A 21,799-nucleotide genomic window follows, 5' to 3' on the forward strand; every position below is an offset into this window, starting at 1 on the left:
TATTATGCATTTGTGAAATGATGTAGCGACGTCAGGCTACAGACGTTTATCTCTGGAGTGGGCCCACGGAGGAACAGTGTGTTGTAGTGCGCTTTACCTGTTGGGTGTAGTGTGGAGGCAGCTGGCCCCCGGGGCCCGACGGCTTCCCACTGGGGCTGGCGGACCCCGGCCTGGGAAGAGACGGGAGAGAAAATAAACACCTGTGGACGCGTCAGCGAGGGCGGGCCAATGGGGAAACCAACAGCGCGGCCACGGGTATTTCTGAATGATCCGCTGAGCTAGTGAGGAGGTAGAAACGTCTCGTGTCCATGCCTTGCCCACCTGTAGGACCCTCCAGGCAGGCCCGGGGAGTGGCTGGGCTTGTCGGCGTACTGGAAGCCCTTCATCTCCATCTGGGAGGGCTGAGAGAGGGGGAGGGGGATGGAGAGAGGGGGGAGGGAGGGCGAGGCAAAGGGGAGACGGCGTTAAGGCACAGCCAACGGAGAATAACCCCGAGCGTCACGTTAATGATAGGAAAGTGATTATCCGAGACCACTGTCTGCAGTTGCCTCCATTTTTTTGTACAGTTTAGATTTTTTTATGGACTTTTTGTTTGCTCTTTAACCACTTTGGCTATTTTAAGACCCGACACGAATCAAGCCGTCGGTGACGTCACATGCACAAGCGTCCGTGGAAACGGATAGAATCTAGTCCCGCGTCACAAGCACAGACCAGCGGCCATCTCTCTCCATCATAGGTCTGGGCGGACACGCCCAGTTGCGTGAGGTCACCAACGGGTCTGTGGTGAAGGGCCTCGGGACGGGGCTCACCTCTCTCTGCTGGGAGCCGGGGGGCATCATGCGCCGCGGGGCCCCCACCGACAGGTTCTGGCCCTGCTGCAGCTGGATGGACTGGGGCAGGATGAGGTGCTGCTGGGCCGAGCCGTAGCGCAGCTGGGAGCCCGGCAGGGGCATGGCCACCTGGGGGCAGGGAGGAGGAGGGGGGGAGGGTCAAACCGTTTCCATGGTGACGAGGACACATGGCTGCATGCCTTAACGAGTGCATGTTAATGGTGTTAGCCCATGGGACTGTCCAATCATTTGAGGGCACCAATCATTTGCCCCGATGAATGGGCTGAAATAAGGTTGATGGTGTCAAAATGGCTGACTAGCCTATAGCCGAATCTAGGTTTTGTTCTGAATAACGTGAAAAGGGGACGCTTTATTCCCATTGAATGTATTTGTATGCACACAACATTTTGAAGATATATATATACACACATCAGCCAATCCGTATTAGCAAAGACTTTGTTCCAGCGGTGCAACCCTGACTGAAGGCCTTTGGGGGGGGGCGCTCACCTGGATGAGCTGGGAGTCCATGAGCTGGGAGGAGCCCATGCCGGGGCCCTGGTTCATCTGGTTGTCGTAGACCATGGGCTGGCTGCCGTTCATGGGCTGGTAGTGGGAGCCCGACTGGGACTTGACCATGTCCGAGGGCTGCATGCCGGGGAACGGGGAATAGGGGCCCTTGAGCTGGCCGCCCCCAGACAGCACCAGGGGGCTGGGCTGGGAGAGGTTGGGGTGCATGTACACCTGGGACCTGTGGGCGGGGAGAGGAGGAGGAGGACTGGTTCAACACTAATCCTGGATGTAGCGGTCCTACTATGTTACAGGCGGCCAGCACAGAGCCTGAAAGCAGAGCCTCAACGGGGCAGAGGTCAGCCTGGTCCACGGTGTCCTTACGGAGACGTCCTACTGAAAAGAAACTCCTTTGTGCAAGTGGACGCAGCTTACAGAAGGGGATCTTTCTGAGTCTTCCTACAGTGGCCCGTGTACACAGCGTTGTACGCACTAGTTGGCCTTTATTAGCCAATCGCCAGCTAACAGATCTCTGCCTCGAGCAACGTGATTTGTCAAAACAAATGAGTGATTTTTTGTATAAAGAAATCTGTTCTTAATAAGTTGTTATCGTGCTTTATGTTGTACAGGACCCCCTAGAGAACGAGATGGATTCATCAAGGGGTTATGACTAATAAAGAAATTTTAAAAAAAATAAATAAAAAAAAAATCGAAGAAAGTAGCCACGTTGGCCGCCTTGGTCTCACCTGAACGGGGGGATAGAGTTGAACATCTCCTGGGACTGGGAGACGGGGAGGCCCCCACGGAGCCCCAGCTGGGCCTGGGCCTGCAGGGAGTTGTGCAGGGAGATGGGGATCTGCTGGGCCTGTTGGGCCTGCTGCAAGAGAAGGGTTGACCCGGTTACCATCGCCGCTGGTGTCAGGAGCGACCCCCTCCCAGTAAGAGGCCAGAGCCAAAGGCCGCCCGGCTATTTTGTAGAATATTACACTTGAAGGACGGGATGTCGTTGAAATTATTTAAATCACTGTCGATCAGCATGGAATAAAGACGCTCCAAGGTAACATCAAGCTTGCACATCACAATGTCACCTTGCTTGTGCACGCATACAGTATCCACAAAGACATTTTCGCTCCGGTCGTACTTGGGACACTTTTTTTTTTTGTCCCATATTTTTCATCAAGTAATACAAAAGGTTGGCTGTGCACACGGTAACATTCGACACACATTCTGGACGGACGGACGGAAACTTGCCTTGTAGCCCTGATGTAGGACGTGTGTAGGGCGGGGCTGTACCTGCTGGTAGCTCTGCTGCTGGGCCATGGAAGGGGGTAGCAGGCGCGGCTGGCTGGGGAACCCATGACCGTCCAGGTACAGAGGGGGGATGTGGTTACCTGGAGGGGGGGGGGGGGGGGGGGGGGGGGGGGCAGGGACAGCGGGGTAAGGGCTCAGTTCGACTGCAACCAGCACTTTAACCCGTTATATACACGCCGTATCTTTAAAGGGTTACACAGGGCTGGAAGAGACCGGATTACATGCCGATAAAACTAATTAACTATCACAGATAAATAAAAGCACGTCGTTAAAAACATACTTTTATTTTACTAAGAACTGCAAAAAGCGGACCAACTGTGAGGAGAAAAAAATCCAACTAAAAAGCAGCCATAAACAGCAATTCATATAAATAAACAACTGCAATGCAATTCAATGATGAACAGGCAGGGGGCAGTGTACCCTGCAGGGACATGGAGGGAGCCACGGAGGCCACCGGCATGGGGGGCATGGAGACGCCCCCGAAGGAGCTGTAGCTAACGCTGGAGGAGCAGGGGGGCTGGGAGCCCGACACGCCCCCCACGGGGGAGCCCTGCTCCGGGAGTGACTGGGAGTTCTCCCACGCCTTGCGGGCCGACTCCATCTGGGGAAAAACAGAATTTAAAATGTTTTAAGAGCCATCAAATGGCTCATTCAACCCTTCAGTGACACCGCCCTTACGGGATAAAAGCAGGGGCCACACACACACTCTAACCAGTGCTGAGGCCTTCTCTATGAAAGGATCTGGGTCCAGTCTACTTGTAGAGTTCTTTGGGCTAATGGACTGCTCAATAATCAACTCCCGGTAATGCACATGTTCTGAGGCAAGCCTCGGCGTACCTTGAGTGTGAGGTCGGCGCTGGGGAAGGACATGGTGTTGAGGTTCATGCCTGGCTGCAGGTGGTTGGAGCGCAGCATGGGTATGCCCTGGTTCAGAGCCGGCTGAGGGACAACGACGACAACGACGGGTTAGTACAACGGCTGTGGCTCCATTCAAACGGTTCAGGCAACGGGGCAAATTAGCATGACGTCTGTCTTCCCCGTTCGCCATTTCAAACCACTGCAAGCTTCATCTTGTCCGCCCATCAGATTCAAGACCATTACAAAACCTTGAGATTTAGAGCCATCACTTTAGATCCACTGGATCTAAACTTAAAAGCCTTTTCGATTCATCTCGCGTCAAGCTGTTGGCGAGGCGGCTCCCGGCTACGGGCGAGCCGGCGGCGGCGGCGGTCCGCTTACGTTGGTGTTGAGCGGGTCCTGCAGCTTGGCGACGGGGCTGGACACGGCCACGGCGGCCGAGCACGGCGGCAGGCTGAAGTCAGAGTCCTTGGCGCTCACGCCGAACTCGATGGGCGGGCCGGGCAGCCCCGGGTCGCCGTGGAGGTCCACGCCGTTGACGGGCGCGCTGATGGGCCCGCCCACGCCCTCCAGCCGCTCCGACGCCTCGGGGCCCTTGCCGCGGTGCTTCAGGGAGCGCTCGTTGCCGATGGGGCCGGGCTTGTGCTGCTCCTTGCTCTGCTCCGGCCCGGCGTCCGAGTCCTGGAGGGCACCAGGCCACACGGGAGTCCGTTTAGAGGGCCGTTCATCACACAGAGGCGCTCTACACGGCGCTACTACCACTGTCTGAGGTGCGTTATACAGGACGGCGGTGAGTCAGGGGTTAGACAAGAAGAAGGTGGCAGACACAATACATGTAAAGCACAAAATGGAACAATTCACGGTGGGAGATATTCTGTAGGTAATCAGCCGATGCTAATGCGGTACCAATGACAGCGCAATCATGCCAGTGATTGCGAGCGCAGACCGTTTTGAGTGCCTGCGATGCATTGTGTGGAATTAAAACCAATGCACGTCATCAAGACAGGCCTTACGTCTGGAAAAGGCATGGGAATTGAGCTGTAGGTTCAGCTCAGAGTTCTGGGTTATGTTGTGGGTGCTTTAAGTGTAGCTCAGAGTTCTGGGTTATGTTGTGGGTGCTTTAAGTGTAGCTCAGAGTTCTGGGTTATGTTGTGGGTGCTTTAGGTGTAGCTCAGAGTTCTGGGTTATGTTGTGGGTGCTTTAAGTGTAGCTCAGAGTTCTGGGTTATGTTGTGGGTGCTTTAAGTGTAGCTCAGAGTTCTGGGTTATGTTATGCGTGCTTTAGGTGTAGCTCAGAGTTCCGCAGTTATGTTGTGGGTGCTTCAGGTGTAGCTCAGAGTTCTGGGTTCTGGGTTTACCTCAGAGTTGGGCTCGCTGCCCGTGTAGGACACTTGTTTGGTCCAGGAGTCTCCTCCTGAAGACTGCACTGACAGAGCTACAGGAGGAAAGTGGCAAACGCAATGCAAACATTGGGGTTAATTAAAATATAGGAAGGAGGAAATACTGTACAATGGCTTATCACATCCAGTCTTAAAGTGTTAGAAAAGGGCTAAAACGACATTGGAAACTAAAAAACTAACCCTATTAATCTAGGATGCCTTTACTTATTATTTTCTAAATCTAGATTCATTCTTAAAATGGCACAAATACCAAGCCAAAAAATGTTTTCCTGGGTCGACACGCACACACACACAGACATGCCTTGTCCTTACCTGAATTGTTGGTCTCCCAGATCTCCGTGCCGAGGTTGTTGGACGACAGAGAGTCCTCCTGCTGCTCCATGCCCATGCCCCCCTGCTTCTTGGCGAAGCGGGGGGGCATCTTGGAGGCCAGCGGTCGGCTCTTGAGTGGAACCTAAAGAAGCCGGAGAAGATTGACCATCAACACTCGTCACACTCGTACTTCATTATCCTGTGTGTGACACGTGGGTACCAAAGAACAGGACCTTATTCAACGAGACCATTGCAATAGAGGCACTGCATGTCAATGCAGAGATCGCCCCTCCAAACCACTGGGTTTGACTAGACGTGGATGTGGGACTAGGTGGTCCCCTAGTGTATGAGGAGGACTTACGGCGGCCTGCTCCTTCCTCCTGCGGTCGTCCTCCTGGGGGCGTCGCTGCTTCTTAGACAGGGCGTCCTGGTACGAGTCCGAGCCCTGGCCTTCACTCTCAACTGTGAAAGGAAAACCAATTCATGTGCATGCTCGAATCCGGGATTCAATTACATATGACCAATTACTGAGCATGGGTTTGCATCTACTTTTTCACTTGTCAAAGTGACCATGCATGCACTTTTCCGGTCATGGACCATTCACACAGAGGACATGGGTCCTCTGTGTGCTGTATGCGTGCACATGTGCCAGGGCACCAAAGGGTAGAATAAACACGTGTGACGGTATCACACATTGACCGTGGGCCACGAGCCCTGGTGCACAAGAGCAGCAGACCCATCATTTGGGTTTGTCATACGATAAATCGATAAAAAAAAAGGTAAAAACATACAATATTTTGTATTCTTACTTGAGCTCATTCATATTCAACCGTATAATCGGGAGTCCTATCAGAATCAAGAGTTGACACGACCCGTCACCTGGGAGGAACTTACTCGGGTAGCTGTTGAGGTCATACTGGGACAGCGGCTCCACCATGTCGGATTTCCCCGAGCCCTGCTTGAGCTCCTTGTCTAGCTTCTTCCCAGAGGGGTCGCTGGGCTCCCTGTCGTCGGGCTGATCCACGTAGGCCTCGGGGCTCCTGCTGCAGCGAGAGAGAGAGCGCAACGGAGGGAGGGGAACGGACCTGTTAGGCTGGAAGCTGGCACGCGGTGTACTGCGGTTTGACAAACCGTTTCACAGCGGTTAAAAGAAAGGCAACGTGGGTGTGTGATCAAGTTTCGTCAGTTGAAATGGCAAAAAAAAAAAACACTTCTGCTTAGCAAGAGGATGAAGGGCACACATGACATTCGCAACCACAGCTATGGATATTTTCCCATAAATAGAAGACCAGATTTGTCACAAGAGATTTTTGTGGAAAGTATCATCTCTGAATATATTGCCTCTTGCTTCACAACGGCTCAAGTAGTGAACGGTACCGTCAGCAATAACACCCGAGTGATACTTTAACTCCAAGCAGGATGTTATACCGCCATCCCTCTGCTTCGAGGTCACCTTGAACAGGCGCACTACGCAACACGCCAAAGCCGTTATTAGGGTCGAATCTGATAGGAACGGCCAAGCCACCCGTCCGAATATCCGTCCCGAGTCGACTTTCTCGGATCTCCCCCTCCTTCTCCGAGGTCCTGAATCTCCCTAGGGGGCGGCACTAAGGGACGCTGAGGGCCCCCCCCCGACACCACTCACCTCTTACAGGGAGCCCCGCCGTTCTGCCAGCTGTCGGCCCTGCCCGACGGCGCCTTGCCGCCCTCCAGCAGCGCCGGCTCCCCCTTGCGGTTCTGCCGCTCCACCAGGGGCCGCTGGCTGGAGAAGCTCCTCTTGGACATCTCCCGCTTCTCCCCGGCGTCGCCGTGCTCCGAGGGGCCGTCGCCGTGCCCCTGCTGGAGCCCGCCCCCTCCTCCTCCTCCTCCTCCTCCTCGCTTCTCCCTCCAGTCCCCGAAGTCGCTGTTCTCCGAGCCCGACTCCCAGTCCTCGGCCTGGCCCCCGTGCTGCGCGGCGTAGTGCGCGGCGGGCCAGCCCTCCTCGCCGGCCGCCTTGGGGCGGTTGGGCCAGGGGTTGGCGAAGCCCCCCTCACCGCCGCCACCGTTGGCGTACTGCTCGCTGTTCCACTGGCCCGAGCCGGGCTCGTTCTCCTGCCGCAGGCGGCGGAAGCGCGGGGGCTTGTCCTGGCGCGGCGGCCGGCGCCGCCTCAGCGCCTGCCGGTCGGCGCTCTCGCCGTCCGGGTAGTACTCGCCGTCGCGCTCCTCGCCGCCGTTCTCGGCGAACGGAACCGAGAACTTGGGCGGGTATTTGAGGGCCTCGCGCTCCGCGGCGGGGGCCTGCCGGCGCGGGTAGGCCGCGTCGGCGGCAGCGGGGCCGTAGCCGTTCTCCTGCATGGGGCCCCCGGCGCCGGTGTACTGGGCACCGCGGCCCCTCCAGGTGGAGATGTCCCTGGGGCCCCCAAAGCCTCTGCTGTATCCACCACCACCTCCTCCACCTCCTCCGCTGCCGCCGCCGGTGGGTGCGGGGGCGGCGTTCATCCTGGGGGGCAGCGTGCGGCTCACAAAGCCCCCGCGGCCGGCCTTGGCCTTCTCCTTGGCGTCGATGGCCGCCTGGTCCTCGGCGTACGTCTTGTTGGACCTCCAGGAGTCCCGGTCCGCCTTGCGGACCCCCTCGGCGGGCTCCACGTACCCCTCGCCGTTCTCGGACCCCTTCTGGCGACGCCGCTTGGGCAGCTCTTCGTACTCCGAGGTCTCGCTCAGGGTCTCGCTGACGTTGCGTCGGCGGGGCTTGCCCCTCTGGATGTCCTCCACTTGGACAAAGTCTCTGGGCGGGCCCCTGCCGCGGCTCACGCCACGACCCCCGGCACCGCTGCCGCTGATGCTGCTGCTAATGCTGCTGTTGCTGCTGCTGTTGTTGTTGTTCTTCCCGTAGCCACCGCGAAGGTTCTCTCCCCCTTTAGCCCCCCGGCCTCCTCCTCCTCTTTCCCCGCCTCCTCTCTCCCTGTCTCCGCCCACTCCTCCTCGTCCACCTCCGCTCGAGTTAAACTCCCGAAATCCTCGGCCCCGCCCTCGACCCGTCCCCCTGGCCCCTGCGAAGGCCTGCTCCTCGTCGATGAAGATCCAGTTGTTGCGACGGGGGGCCTGGGAGTCGCGGGCCTCCGCCTCGTCCCTGGCGAACTGGCTGCTCTTGGTGCCCGTGTCCCAGCCGCCGCCCTCCTTGGGCGCGTCCTCCGTCTGGGTGCTGATGGCCCTCTCCGGCTTGGCGGCGGCAGGCGGAGGCTGATGCTGCTGCTGCTTCTCCTCCGCGTGCTGCTGCTGCTGCTTTTCGACAGCGGGCGAGGCAGCGCGCCGGCTGCTGATGGGCTGGCTGTCCTTCTTCAGGTCGTAGACGTTGGTGAGCACCTCCTTCTCTAGGCGGTACGGCGGCACCATCTTCTCCTCGGGCTCGGGCCGGGGCTTCTCGTTCTCCTTGTCCTCCACCTTGAGCGCCTTCAGCACGGGCTTCTTGATGGGGCCGGTCCTGCGGACCAGGGTGCGCCCGCCGCCCTCGGGGGGCTGGCTGGGCCCGCCGCTGGGGGCGGCGTCGGCCCACTGGTCTGGGCCGCCGGCGGAGCCTCCGTCCTTAGCCTGGCCGCCGCCGTCTCTCCTCCAACTGTCCTTGGAGCCTTGGTCGAAGGCCTCGTCGCGCGGGTCCGGGCCGTCCTTTGAGTGCTTCTCTCTGGGGTCGTGCTTGTGGTAGTCGCCGTCCGAGCGCTGGCCGTGGCCCTGGGCCGTGGTGAGCAGGCCCTGGTCATGGCGCTGGTGCTCCCCCCGGTCGGGGGCCCGGGGGTTCTGGTGGTAGCTCTGGTGAGGGAGGTCCTCGGCGGGGGGCTCCAGGCACTCGTTGGCCCTCTCTTCGTAAGCGCTCTGCTGGGGGCAGCCGAGGTCTCCTCTGGTGGTAGGGGGGGAGGGGGGGGGGGGGCGAAGACGAGAGATAAAGCGATCAGAAGTGTAACGTTACCATGCGCGTTTCTGCTAAAAGTTCAAAATATAGGTCAGGGTGGAGCGTTTCACTTCATGCTGTTGTACCGCAAGCATTACGCCTTTCACACATGAAAGACGTAAAACCGCTGGATTACGTATATTTTCCTGTAAACGGCGGCAATTTCCGTTCTGCCCACAAGACATGCCGTTTCACCTTTAACGGAACGCCACCGTCGTGATGTTGAAGTCCACCTTTCTCATTTCCCCGAGGATACGCGTTACCTTTGTGCCTGGATCACTGCGGTTTGAAATCACGGTGGGTCTGCCCAATTCGCTAGTTTCGCTAATCCTTTTGATTAAGCGTGCGCCGTCACAACCTTCTTTGAGTGCATCGTGATTGGCTCACGGGGTTCAACAGCAGAGCGGCGAACGGCGGCGCCTCGTGCAACGCGTGTGCGATCGCGCCGATAATGCCGCTGCATAGCTCACGCGTAAGGTGCAGGGAATTTGGTGGAACGGATTGGCTGGCATTTCCACGCCGGCGATCATCACCTACACCGCTCGCCGCTAAATGATCAGCACGAGCTGCGCGTTGTGAGAGAGGCGTGCGACATTACGTTATTCAGGACTCGCACTCACCGGTCGTCTGGCCGGCCGCCCTCCGAGCTCTCGTGCTGTCTCTGGTAGGGCGGCGTGAAGCTCCGCAGGGGGTAGCCGTCCTGGTTCCACATGGGGTAGGGCTCGGTGGACGGAGCCCTCCTCTCCTGGTGCATGCTGGGATGGCAGCCGTCGTCAGAGCCGGGACTGTTGAGGTGGTCTGGATGAAGCATGGGCTTCATCATTCCTAGAGCAGGAGAAAAAAAAAACTAAAAGCTTTAGGCTATGTTGCACGACTGTTTTGTCATTTGGAAGTATTGTATACTTTCGGAATACCAGAATTAAGGAATGAAATATATCCTTCACGGTCCTATTTTGTTTATTATTTTAAAACAGTCAACATTTTTAAATGTTCATCAGAAATCATCATTTTCTATTCAAGCTTGTGAAATCGATTTGTTCATCAACAATAACCACGCTCCTGCTTTCCTATGTCTTCCATCCTTGAAATAACTTTCCCAAAAGAGAAAGCAATGGCTGAGGCGACCGCCAGACCACCCCGTCCACCCATGTCTTCCACCAACAAGAGGCAGGAACCCGATGGGTCAGTGCCTACCTGAAGAGTGGACAGAGTTGGGGTAGTAGTCCACAGGGGACCGGCCCGGGGCCATGCGGGGGTCCATGAACGGGGGCATCATCATCCAGCGGGGGTCGAAGCCCAGCACGTGGGAGGGGTAGTAGCCGCGCTGGGGGTGGCTGGAGCCAGAGCTGGCCGAGTGGCTCGACTGCCAGTGCTGCATCTTGTACACTTGCTCCTGCAGAAGAAAGACACACACATCAGGACACACGACACAAGGAAAGGATTGTCTGTAATGTTGGGCCTTCAGCTTCAAAATATTACAAATCCTAAAATGTAAACGTCCGCAAAAAAACGAAAGAAATAAAAACAAAAAGCTGGCCAGGTCAGTGTGAGTGAATAGCTGTATTAATATGGAATAATACCAATACTATCATTTAATTGGGGCTATACCGACTGGATGGATTCCCCTGCACATACCAGCTCTATCAACCCCGAGCAGGACTTTTCCCGTGCTCCACCGAGATATTCATGCTGGTGTAAGTAAATTATCTCACAAGCAATCTGCTTACATTTCTGAACATCTCGACAGCTTTCAATAATTCAAAAGCTCTGGGGGGATAAAAAATATAAAAGAATCTGGCAGTTGCAGGCCTGAAATAAGTCAGTCCAATGATACTTTGAGTCCTGAATCATATGATTGGATAGCTAACCGGTCTGTCGTCCTCCCTAATCAGCAACCTGTGTGTACTCATCATTGTGCATGACCGGAGCTTCCATCAAGACTGAGCCGACCCATCACTAAAGCAAGCGGGCGAGCCACTTGTTTTGGGGGAGTGGCTTTGAAGGGAGGCCATCGGGGAGGGCTGGGATTCTTCTGCTTGGACGCTTCCTAAATCTAGCTGGCATTTCCAAATTGCCTACCCCATCTATTAAGCATGGGATAAGGGCATAAGGGCATGAACTTGAAAGGGGCCGCATTCCCCTTGGTAACCCAGGTCTATTCCTGCGTTCCGACATGACAAATGGAAGCTCCCCCGTGCTTGTGTTTTTCATGCTCCCTCCTCGTTCTCCATTGATCACTGTGACTGATTTTGATACACTGATTTAGCCCCAACACACCAAATAAAAAAGGACTGACCTGCTGTTGTTGCTGCTGCTGCTGCTGCTGCTGTTGTTGTTGCTGCTGCTGCTGTTGCTGCTGCTGTTGTTGTTGGTGCTGCGGCTGTTGTGGCGGAGGGGGCGTGGCCTGCTGCTTCTGGAAGCGGGGCGCGATGGGCTTGGAGGTCTGGCGCCCGGCGCTGCCGTCGCTCTGCGGGGACGTGGGCTCTTGTGCGTCGTCCTCGCTGGCGCGGTAGGCCGGGAAGCAGGGCTCCTCGCGGTACTCGTAGCCGGGGGAGTGGTCCGGGGGGCACTCGCTGGCCTCTGTGGGGAGGGGCCATTCAAAAGAAAATGGGAAATGATGACATTGTTCTCGCACAGCGAGTACTTTGCTTCCCTTTGATACGCAGAGGACAATCAGAGTCTTAATCTGGCTCGATTTATTGAATAAATAAATAAATGCCCCAAACCCGCCTACCGCTAGACCGTGTTGCCCCACAACACAGGTCGACCGGCAACCCCCGTCTCACCTTTCGTGGCGTACTGCCAGCTGTCCGGGTGGGCTTTGCTGGGCTCCCTCTTGGGGGACGCGACGGCGGCGGCGGCGGCGGCAGCGGGCTCCTTGCCCTCGCCGTCCTTGCTACCGTCGTCGGAGCGCGAGGTCTGGCGCTCCGTCTTGCCGAACTTCTCGTCCAGCCGCTTCAGCTTCTCGGCGCAGGCGGCCAGCCGCTCCTCGCGGTCGCGCCGCTCCTCCTCCTCGCGGCGGCGCCGGGCGCGCTCCACCGCCTCCGACAGATCGGGGGACACGAACTTGGCCCTGGGGGCGGCGGCGGCGGCGGGCTGGGCGGGGTGCAGGTGGTCGTCCTGGTCCTCAAGGGGCTCCGCCGGGTGGGGGGCGGCGGCGGGGCCAGGAGCAGAGCTCTTCTGCGGGGCCTGGGGGGGGGGGTGAAACCTGGTCAGCCCGGTGGGTTCCCTGATCACATCGACCCGCATTGTGTCTTGGAAGTATTCCTTGCTTTACACACGGTTTCTTGCGCTGCCGTGTGTAATTGTAAACAATTGTTTAGTAGTATAAAAAGGTGAACAGGATATTGAAATATGTGAGTTGGGGATACAATTAATTTAAAAAGGTTATGTATTTGGAGCATCCCAATAAAAAGGGAGGCTGAACAGTGATCTAATTGGTTGGAATGCAGACCCCGCCACAGCCAGGATTAGGTCATCCATCTTGTCAAGCTTGTGTTCATTAAAATAGTGATTTAAAATGGGAAAACACACACAATGCGTGTCGTTTTGAAGGATTGTCTGCATGAAACGACGACCCTTTAGAACACCGGCAATGTTCGTGTTTAACTTTGACCATTTCTTTTTTTATACAATACGTTGCCAAGCAGAGAAGGAGACATCCATAACCATGGTAACTGCAAGGTCATTTGTCCTAATTAACAATAGCATCTCACTGTGGAGAGAGCGAAAACACACTGTGGCCCCGTTAGGCTGCTTCTGCCATTCCCCCTCGACAGACACAAACATGGGTGATGCAAGGAGAGACAACATTTATACAGGACCTTTAAAAAGCCACTCATGATCATGATACTTTTCGTTAAGGCCACGCTTAAACCGTAGTGAAGTAAAGACATGAATCCAACGGCCAGTGACTGCGTGCGTGTGTGTACCTGGGTTTCGGCGGGGGAGTATTTTCCGTTGACTTTCCTCTGGGGCTCGGTATGGTGGAGGTGGTGCTGGGTGTAGATGTCCTCGGCGGCTTCGTGGAGGTAGGCCCCGTCGTTGGAGCTGACGGAGGCCTGCCGGTCACGCTGGTTGGCCCTCTGGCGCTCCCACTCGGCCCTGAAGCGAGGGGCGGCGCGTTCAGTAAGGGGACACACTCGTCGTTTAACTGAGAGCGACGGTTAGGCACCGTGACCCTGGCATAGGTCGGTGCAATTCAACTTATTTCGAATTTTGGGTCAAACAATCTCCAGTCATGTAGATTATTTTTAAGTAGATTTATTTTAGCCATTAAATGGTTTATAGAAATTGAAGAAAAACTGGATACATATTTTCTATAATATTTTGATTTGAGGATTTTGTACACTTTTTAAATTTCAAAGTTCTGTTACAGAGTTTATATTTGGAGAGAAATGCAGAATAATTACATCATGTTTGAAACTCAAAAATAAACGGTTCCATAATCCTGATTTCAATATTGACCAAATTAATCGTGATTATGATTTTTGCCATAATCCTAATGCCCCAGCCCTACCCCAGCACGCCAACAGAGAACTCAACATTGTCTCTTTTCCACAGATAAAAAGGCCCAAATCAAAGTGCCGATTGAGCTTCTATCACGACAGGCGTGTAATCTGTCCAAGTGGCCGTAGTTCGGCAGCTTATGCTGATTAAATTTCGTTTTCCGGCGTGGTACGAAGAGACTCACCACATCTTGCCCTTCTTATTGCCGCCATGTTCCTCTTCATCGTCACTGAATTTAAGCTTCTCTCCGTAGTCTACCTCTTCGTGAAGTCCTTGGGGGGGGAAAGTTACAAAGTCAATTGGAGGATACATCCCAACTGTATGAACTAGTTACATTGCATTACTTTATGCACGTGTTTGACTGTAATGGCTTGAGCTTCACGGATGACTGCAACGAATGATGGAATCATAATTTTACGAGCAAGAACAAACACCAGACACAAATAACTCCACAGCTCTACAAAAATAACCTCCACAGTAACATCATGAGGTCTTAATCATTTCCCTCGCACGCAAATTGGATCAGCGCGAACCATGTACGCCCACCTTTAAAGAAACTCAATAGAACGAGGAGGAGGGCGGAAACCATTGCTCTGGCCCTGGCTAGCGGTCTAGACACAACCGGTCCTCTCCGTACCTGCCCAGCCGTCCTCACAGTTGACGTCCAGCTCGTCCAGATCCCTCAGGTCCTCGGGGTTGATGATGGCGGGCCGCGGGGGTCTCTCTCCGGGCCGGCGGATGGGCTGGGAAGAGGGGCGAGCGGGGGCTCGTACGAAGCGCGTCTCCCCCCGGCGCACGTCACCGCTGCAGACGGAGAGGAGGAGGAAAGGTCGGACCGGGCTCCAAGCGGACAAGAGTTTAGGAAACTGAACAGGGACGTAAACGTCTCAGGGGTGGGACGTACTTGACGTGCTCTGAAGCGTTGGTGAAGTTCTGGCGGGCGGGCCTGTTGTCGAATCGGGCGGGCGCCGTCACCGCGGCGACGGGGGCGATGTCGACGGCCCCGGGGGTCTCGCGCGTGTCTTTGGAACACATCTGATCAGAGGGGACGTGAAAACAATCAAGAGGGTCGACAAGGCAGACAGGTATTGAGTATTGATTGTTCACAAAATAATTCAGCTCATCAGCTTATACCAGTGTGCGGTTGTTTTACACTTCTTTGACTTGATATACTATTGTTGACTGCACATCACCAGCACCTGAGAATCAAAAGGCTGTGCACAGGGACTTCGTCCTTTTAAGTATTGATAAGGCTTTGAATGCACGCAGTTAAATGCATGCACTTTGAGGCACACGGCAAAATGTTGATTTGGTGCGTTATAAGTTAGGCGAATAGTCTTCAAAAACAATAGATGCTTTTCTTAACGGGCTCAAGGGAGATGGGCCCAAAGTGAATGTGGAACGGAGAAAAAGATCATGCCAAGAGAGGAGCGAGCACTCGTTAATTAAACATTGACAACACTCTGCATTTAGGGTTACAAAGGGCTCCTCAAAAGCCCCTTCTTTGGACCCTTAGATTCAAGTTTTCGCTGTGCAGACCACTGCGGCACTTACGAAAGCGGGCAGCATGTCGTGGTAGACGGCGTTGGAGGTGTGGTGGAGCTGGTGCTGCAGGGCGGTGGGGACCACCGTCCTCCGCAGGGGCTGGGCGGGGCGCAGGGAGATCTCCTTCGGGTCGGGGACGGCGGGCTGGGCCGGGACCAGCGAGTGGGAGGAGGAGGTGGAGATGCCGGGGGCGATGGCGGAGGAGACGGCGGCGTTGGAGGAGGAGGAGTTGGAGTTGGAGGAGGGGACGGAGGAGGAGGGGGGGGCGGGGGAGGCGCCGGTCTCAGCCGCGGCGGGGGGCTTGCCCTCAGGGTCGGCTGGCGGACCAAGGGGCGAGGAGGGCTGCAGGTTCCTGCCACCACCCTCCCTCCAGCTCGTCACATCTGGAGGAACGTGGACAAGCATCGAATTCATGAGGAAACAAAGTGGACTTTATCGTGTGCCTTTGCGGGGTAATTGAAAACAAAACCAACACAAAATAAACTTATATTTTTTTAATCAAATGTAATTCAGCAGGCACGTTTATCCGGTTTCGGTGAATTCAGGTACATGTGATCGAGCAGCAGGCAGGGGCATCTTGCTCGAGGATACTAAAGCCGACGGGTAATTGACACCAACAACACGGTGCCATCGGGGCTGTGGGTCGGCCGCCCCCTAGTCAATACAAGGCCCTGCACTGCTCTGCCATGGATGCTGGGTAAACAGAGCTGGGGACTCACTCTGCGGGCGGAGGCTTGGTCCGGGCCCATACGACGGATCGAAGACGCTTCTTTCCTTGCCAGCCTTGTCCTGTTCCCCAGCGGCCTTCAGCGTGGGAAATTCCTCGTGAGAGAAGGGCTGAAGTCGGTTTAAGACCCTTGAACCTGCAGAGGAAATGTGGACAGAACGTTTAGAAAGTTTGTCTAAAAAGGTGTCCAATTAGGGGCCCCTAGAGAAAGCACACAGACCCACACCCACACAAAAAGGTGACGTACCATCTAGCTCTTTCGCCTTTCCATTTAGCTGGGCCCATTGCTTCGGTCCACCTGGGTTTGTGCTCTATGGAAATTGAATACATTTAGATTAAGCTCAGCTCAGGAACATTTGTGCTCAACCTGAATTAACCTCATAATGATTGCAGTAATACAGTGGTAATATTGCAAAGAGGGAACCGATTCAGACTTGGGGAAAACTGACCTCCTGGTTGGCTACTGGCGTGGCCTTCTGAAGATTGGAAACAGACTTCTGTGAAGCCAGCTGCGGCTGCAACTCCGGCAGCTGTGCTGTTAACGCAATAGAACTGGAACCAAAAAAATAATGATATCAGTTGCCTGCAACTCAGAAGAAAAGACAAACACCAAGAGTAAACCTGCCCCCTGTTACTGTTGTAGCAGTCACTTGTCAAAACAAATTATTTTTCTCGCCTTTTTTCCAAAGACAAAAAGGGACGCAATGATATTAAAAAGGCATCCAATATTCTCTTCTTTGTTGAGCCACGGGTTTCTTCCTATAGGCACTTCACAATCAGTGCACCTTTATACGACCTCTATTCACTAGTTTGATGAAACATCCTCTCTACTCCTAGATCCACACCGGCATCCATTCAATGACTTCAATGATGCCAGTATGAAGATAAAAAGAGAGTCCATATCTGAGTGAATCATCAGGTAGCAGACTGTTTCAGGAACCTTTCCCTTACATCCATCCACTTCTCTGCACCAGAAAACCCCACAATTTTTCAAGGTTGGTGTACTCGGTGGCTACATAAATGGTCATGTTTTTGCCTATGATGGAAAATGACAATTGAATACAAATTCCTTCTTGGTGGTCTCCTCATCCTCCATGTTTGCTGTATGCCGTCAGTGTTATTTTCCCCTACATTCTTTGCCAAGATCCTACTTCACCAGGGCAAGACCATGGAATGAGTGGCGACCCTGACCCGGCCACGTGATGCATTTGTACAATGTGAGCTTTGAACACACACACACACACACACACACACACACACACACACACACACACACACACACACACACACACACACACACACACACACACACACACACACACACACACACACACACACACACACACACACACACACACACACACACACACACACACACACACCTCTTTTGATCCGGTTGTTCCTGCTTGTTTGCCCATCCTGTTCCGTCTTTGGGCACAATAATGACGTTGGGGTCGTTTCCTTTGTTTTCAGACTTCAGGCTCGGCAGGTGAGCGGGTGGGGGCATACGCCGGGCTGCGGCCACTTTGCCAAGACTCTGTAAGCCATGTCGTGGAACTGCCGGGGGCCAATCGCAACGCAGGGAGGGAAGGCAACAGGGAATGAGGTCGGGTCACGAAAAGGAAGCGGTGCACGAGTATAGTAACGTTTGGGGAGGGTGACAGAGGGACAAACGTAACAAGTATTACTGTGCCAGTAGGAACAATCAAAAAGGACACTGGGATGTTATAGAATATGTTAAAAATAATAATAATTTGCAATACGCTGAGGAACAGAATTCTATTGGATTGCGGGGTCGTTATCAACAAAACAAACACTGTGACAACGTCACCAGCTTGATGTCTTACCTGCGTTTTTCTGAGTTTCTATTGATTTTCCCTTGTACTTGTCAAATAGACTGAGTGTGGAGTACTTGCTTTTCCCATCCTTGGACTTGGTTATTTGCCCCAAACGATCGGACATTGCGATGTAATGTCATCGAGTATGGAAATTTTTTGTTGCGTCTTTCCCTAGTGCCTTCTGAATCTGTAAGGAAACAAGAGAAAACAAATCAAAACCCATGGACAGCCAAGATATTTCAGGGGCGCCAGCAACGGGCCACAAAGGCTGTGCATCGCGATACAGAACTTTAGGCGTAGAATCTTTGGGTCCCGTGCGTCGAATCTGGGCGTTGAGGTTTATAGAAAGTGATTAGTGCATTTATAGAAAGCAATTTTTACATTATTGTCATGCCAAGGGAGCAAACACTTTCCAACATTTGGAGAATGAGAACACTAGATTCCCCGAGTCCACAACCTTTTCCCAACCATCCCTTCAGGACAGAACATCCAAGGAACCCGACATGTACAATAACCCGTCCGACTCAGTCACTCAGCTCCACCACACTGCCTGGCAACATGATGCAGACAAGAACACCCGATCTAACTCACGACTCTTCCCCTCTCTGGACCGACAGGACGTTCGCTCCTCATCATCAGGGTGACAGAACTCTTAGCGCTGCATCACAATAGAACTGGCGGGACAAAAGTATCTTTGCACCAGCACCACCTACACTGACCGTAAGAATTCGCTGTGGAATGCCGAGCTGGTTTCCATGACGATTAAGTCTTCTCCGCATGGAACTGCTTGTAAAATTCAATTCAAATAATAAACCCATTGTTTACATTGAAAAGAGCCGTCCCGATGCTGAAAAAAGAACGATATTAAATTGCCCAATAAATCAGGAATTCCATTCAGCAAACAAAGATCTGGCACTCGGGGTAGGTATTAAGGACAGTATAATAAAAATATGATTGGTGAGATTGTGAAGCAGTAATCCGTCCGACACCTGCCAATCCATTATGCTGGCCGATAAACAGGTGTGCGTGGCATCTCCATTGACCAACACCGTCCCCCACCAATATGTATTGTCAAAGCTATATCGAGCAGATTAACAACTTTTCCCTGCACGCCTTGCTAAAGGTCTGGATTTAGCCATGATTTCACAGTAATCCTTTTGGGTCACAATCTCAAAGATTGTTTCCAAAATCCATGAATAATTTCCAGAGGGGGCTGCGATTGTGCTCTTTTATGTATCAAATTTCTGAAGTCAGTGGTGAATATTCATCAACGTCGTGAGCCTAAAAGAACATTATGGGATTGGTGAAATGCGTTGTTGTCAGATAAATCATGTCAGAGATTTCGATTTGGTCCATTGTTTCTGTGGGAGACACATGATTTCGGCAACATTTATCAGATTGTACACTGGGGGAAAAAGCCTAAAATGATGCCAGCAGTCATAGTTACATGCCTATGGTCCAAATCATTTCTGAAATGTACCATCAATTGTGGTAGAGAAGAGTGGTTCTTAATTGCAACTACATACAAACCACATTTAAGGTTAAAAAATAACATACATTTGCACAGTCAGAGATTACATTAGTGTGTCAGAATATTTTAGAAAAGTAAAGAAATTGACCCTCTGCAAGATTATCCCAGGTAAAGAACCAATGGGTTTTACCATCTTAAAAAGGAGAACTAAGGGACATTTTGGAAAATATGTATTATGGCAGTTGACACAAGATGGAACTTTGTTACAGAACCTATAATTTTAGGAAATGTTATCATCTTAAAAAATATAGATAAATAGTTGGTCATTTAGAAAAATATATTACACAGTGGCATGGATTTCGAGCCACTCTTTTAAATTACTTGTACAGTGACTTTAGATTCCTTCCCTCAGGTTTATCTTCATCACTGCAACTAGCAACTGTAGCCTACATGAATACTCAACAACCAAACTAAACACAGCCTTTCAGATTGATTTCATATTCAACCCACAACTTGGGTCAGGGAAGTTAGTGGGAAGTAGGGGAATCCCTGGCAAGTTTGAACTGGGTGAACCATCTTAAATATATTGATCTTCTTAATTCATGTTTATCCAAGAACCGGCCCGTGCCTTGGAGCAGAGACAAAAAGCATAGATTGTTGGAACATAGGTAAACAACCAGCTTGGCAGCCATATCTGGTCGAGATTTAATGTTACAAAGGCTATGGGATAGAATTGACTGGTAAATCGACTGGCCAATGATTGGTAAAATTATGATGTATTGACACAGTGAGGCCTATATTACTGTAACCGTTACAAATGCCTCTCCAATTTAACAGCATGTTGGGATCAAATAAAAATGATTTCCAAGCCTAAATGGGGTTAAAATTATTCAAAATGAAACTGTTTTAATGGTGTACTTGCATGGCTGCAAATAACAATTGACATGATAATGTTGCCATTACAGATTGACGTGCAGCCGGTCTGTGCTTCAAAGGCCCGATCAGGGATCCGTGAATGGTCACGATGACCAAGTGCTTACAATTGTATTTAAATGAAAAAGCCAAATGACAAAATATGACATTTCATGATCTTCTCGATTTCTAGGCAAGTGTATAGTTATTTTCCAACTGATCATCGCTGATATTTTACAAAGACCACTTACTTCAAAGCCAACCCCATTCGAACAATATCAGCATTGAGCGTTCAATAAATAACGACAGATGCATGTAAACAAGGATTCCTTTAAAAACTAAACGGTTCCCGCAATAAAGGCCGAAACCATCACCCACAACATTATGATTTCGACCGAAAAGGGGTTTTGATTCAGCCCAAAAAATACCAAGGGTTGACGCTCACCAAGTTCAAATCAGAGGGACGCCATTGCGGCTCATTGCCTCAGCATGGAAACTTATTAACAAGCATCCTCAAATCGAAATAAAAAGCGATAAGAAAAAAACAATGTGATGAAAAACGTCGGCCGTCCAGCTCGGTTCTGCGGGAGTCTGTCCACCCCAGCAGCCCGCTTGACCTCCCTGAAAGTGGACGATCGTCACGTCAAAACCCCAGCGTTCATCCGAGCTCCATGAAACGGACACCGGGCCAGATGGGCGAGAAAACCAACAAATGGGGGGGACTAGTGTTATGATACCTCGGACGTGAACCGGAGTCCACCACCGGGGTACTGATTAATGGGATAAGTACCCGTTCAGAGATCCTGATGGGAGCGAACATCAACAAGGCCCTAGGACGTTCTGTCCGCCAGCGAGCCTCCGTGGAGGCTCCGGTACTGAGAGAGAAGGGCGATGTAAACAGCTCCGTGTACATGTCACTGTTGCCGTAGGACACAACTATAGCGGCACATATAATGACAGGTAGACAATGGACACCTATAGCTGTGCCATTTGTTTTTTAGTTTCCCGAAAAATACAGAATCGAGTGATTGAGCATCGACCGTTAACGCAGCCTCAGCTTGTTGTACAACTAGGGCAACTGGGTTAAAAGTTCCGGTGTTTTACTGAGCCACGAATCAAACCCGACGGCCGATAATACATCGTTTTTGCAGGACAACTGACCGTTTTATATTCTATGGGAATTGTGGGTATATGTGTAGTACATGCAATGCAAATTATACGTTTATAGGCTTTGAGTGCGTCGGAAGAAGGCGATGGAAAGACAGGACAAGGCGATTAAAAATGGCTGCCGCTCAGAACAAAGCCACAATAAAAAAGAGAAGCCGGAGGAAAGCGAAAAATGTCGGACATTTATACGTTAAAACAAATCCATAACTCACCGTTTGGTTGACGTTATATATTTCCAGATGAATGGTATTGGTGTATATCCACAAAAGTGTAATTCTTAAAAGGATGGATGGCGATTGTACAGCTGTATAGTCGTATGCTCTCTTGTAAACAGCGCTGTTGCTGGGACTAACCCGGCCTAGAAATGAGATTGGGAGTGGAGAGGGTCGCCAGACTGCTTTATCCGTAAAGAAAAACGTAGGCGGACTATACGACGTAAAGTCAGCAATACTGCCCCTAATGGTTGTAGTTCACACAAATGAACATCCAGT

The 21,799-nt window shown here is 52.4% G+C and overlaps 1 protein-coding gene across 9 annotated transcripts in view; it reads right to left on the reverse strand.

The window, feature by feature from the left end:
- Nucleotides 1-21,767, reverse strand: part of prrc2b (proline-rich coiled-coil 2B) — a 29,414-nt gene extending 7,647 nt beyond the window's left edge. For 4 of the 9 annotated variants that reach the window (XM_056578755.1, XM_056578752.1, XM_056578753.1 and 1 more), the window contains exons 1-29: nucleotides 21,521-21,766; nucleotides 17,768-17,945; nucleotides 17,303-17,477; nucleotides 16,370-16,472; nucleotides 16,168-16,231; nucleotides 15,913-16,056; nucleotides 15,203-15,576; nucleotides 14,553-14,683; nucleotides 14,286-14,452; nucleotides 13,833-13,920; nucleotides 13,072-13,243; nucleotides 11,926-12,328; nucleotides 11,436-11,719; nucleotides 10,334-10,532; nucleotides 9,760-9,964; nucleotides 6,863-9,088; nucleotides 6,112-6,260; nucleotides 5,579-5,679; nucleotides 5,218-5,359; nucleotides 4,864-4,940; nucleotides 3,888-4,187; nucleotides 3,486-3,587; nucleotides 3,069-3,249; nucleotides 2,589-2,728; nucleotides 2,084-2,214; nucleotides 1,338-1,578; nucleotides 810-959; nucleotides 322-401; nucleotides 98-170 (exon numbers count right to left, since the gene is read on the reverse strand). In XM_056578755.1, the coding sequence (XP_056434730.1) occupies nucleotides 98-170; nucleotides 322-401; nucleotides 810-959; nucleotides 1,338-1,578; nucleotides 2,084-2,214; nucleotides 2,589-2,728; nucleotides 3,069-3,249; nucleotides 3,486-3,587; nucleotides 3,888-4,187; nucleotides 4,864-4,940; nucleotides 5,218-5,359; nucleotides 5,579-5,679; nucleotides 6,112-6,260; nucleotides 6,863-9,088; nucleotides 9,760-9,964; nucleotides 10,334-10,532; nucleotides 11,436-11,719; nucleotides 11,926-12,328; nucleotides 13,072-13,243; nucleotides 13,833-13,920; nucleotides 14,286-14,452; nucleotides 14,553-14,683; nucleotides 15,203-15,576; nucleotides 15,913-16,056; nucleotides 16,168-16,231; nucleotides 16,370-16,472; nucleotides 17,303-17,477; nucleotides 17,768-17,882 (6,717 nt within the window). In that variant the 5' untranslated portion in view covers nucleotides 17,883-17,945; nucleotides 21,521-21,766. Of the gene's footprint in view, nucleotides 1-97; nucleotides 171-321; nucleotides 402-809; nucleotides 960-1,337; nucleotides 1,579-2,083; nucleotides 2,215-2,588; nucleotides 2,729-3,068; nucleotides 3,250-3,485; nucleotides 3,588-3,887; nucleotides 4,188-4,863; nucleotides 4,941-5,217; nucleotides 5,360-5,578; nucleotides 5,680-6,111; nucleotides 6,261-6,862; nucleotides 9,089-9,759; nucleotides 9,965-10,333; nucleotides 10,533-11,435; nucleotides 11,720-11,925; nucleotides 12,329-13,071; nucleotides 13,244-13,832; nucleotides 13,921-14,285; nucleotides 14,453-14,552; nucleotides 14,684-15,202; nucleotides 15,577-15,912; nucleotides 16,057-16,167; nucleotides 16,232-16,369; nucleotides 16,473-17,302; nucleotides 17,478-17,767; nucleotides 17,946-21,520 lie in introns of all 9 variants that reach the window. The other 5 variants (XM_056578751.1, XM_056578747.1, XM_056578750.1 and 2 more) reach the window with 5 other exon arrangements.
- Between the last annotated feature and the right edge of the window lie 32 nt (nucleotides 21,768-21,799).

Source organism: Gadus chalcogrammus, chromosome 19 (assembly GCF_026213295.1).
Source record: "Gadus chalcogrammus isolate NIFS_2021 chromosome 19, NIFS_Gcha_1.0, whole genome shotgun sequence".
Lineage (NCBI taxonomy): Eukaryota > Metazoa > Chordata > Actinopteri > Gadiformes > Gadidae > Gadus > Gadus chalcogrammus.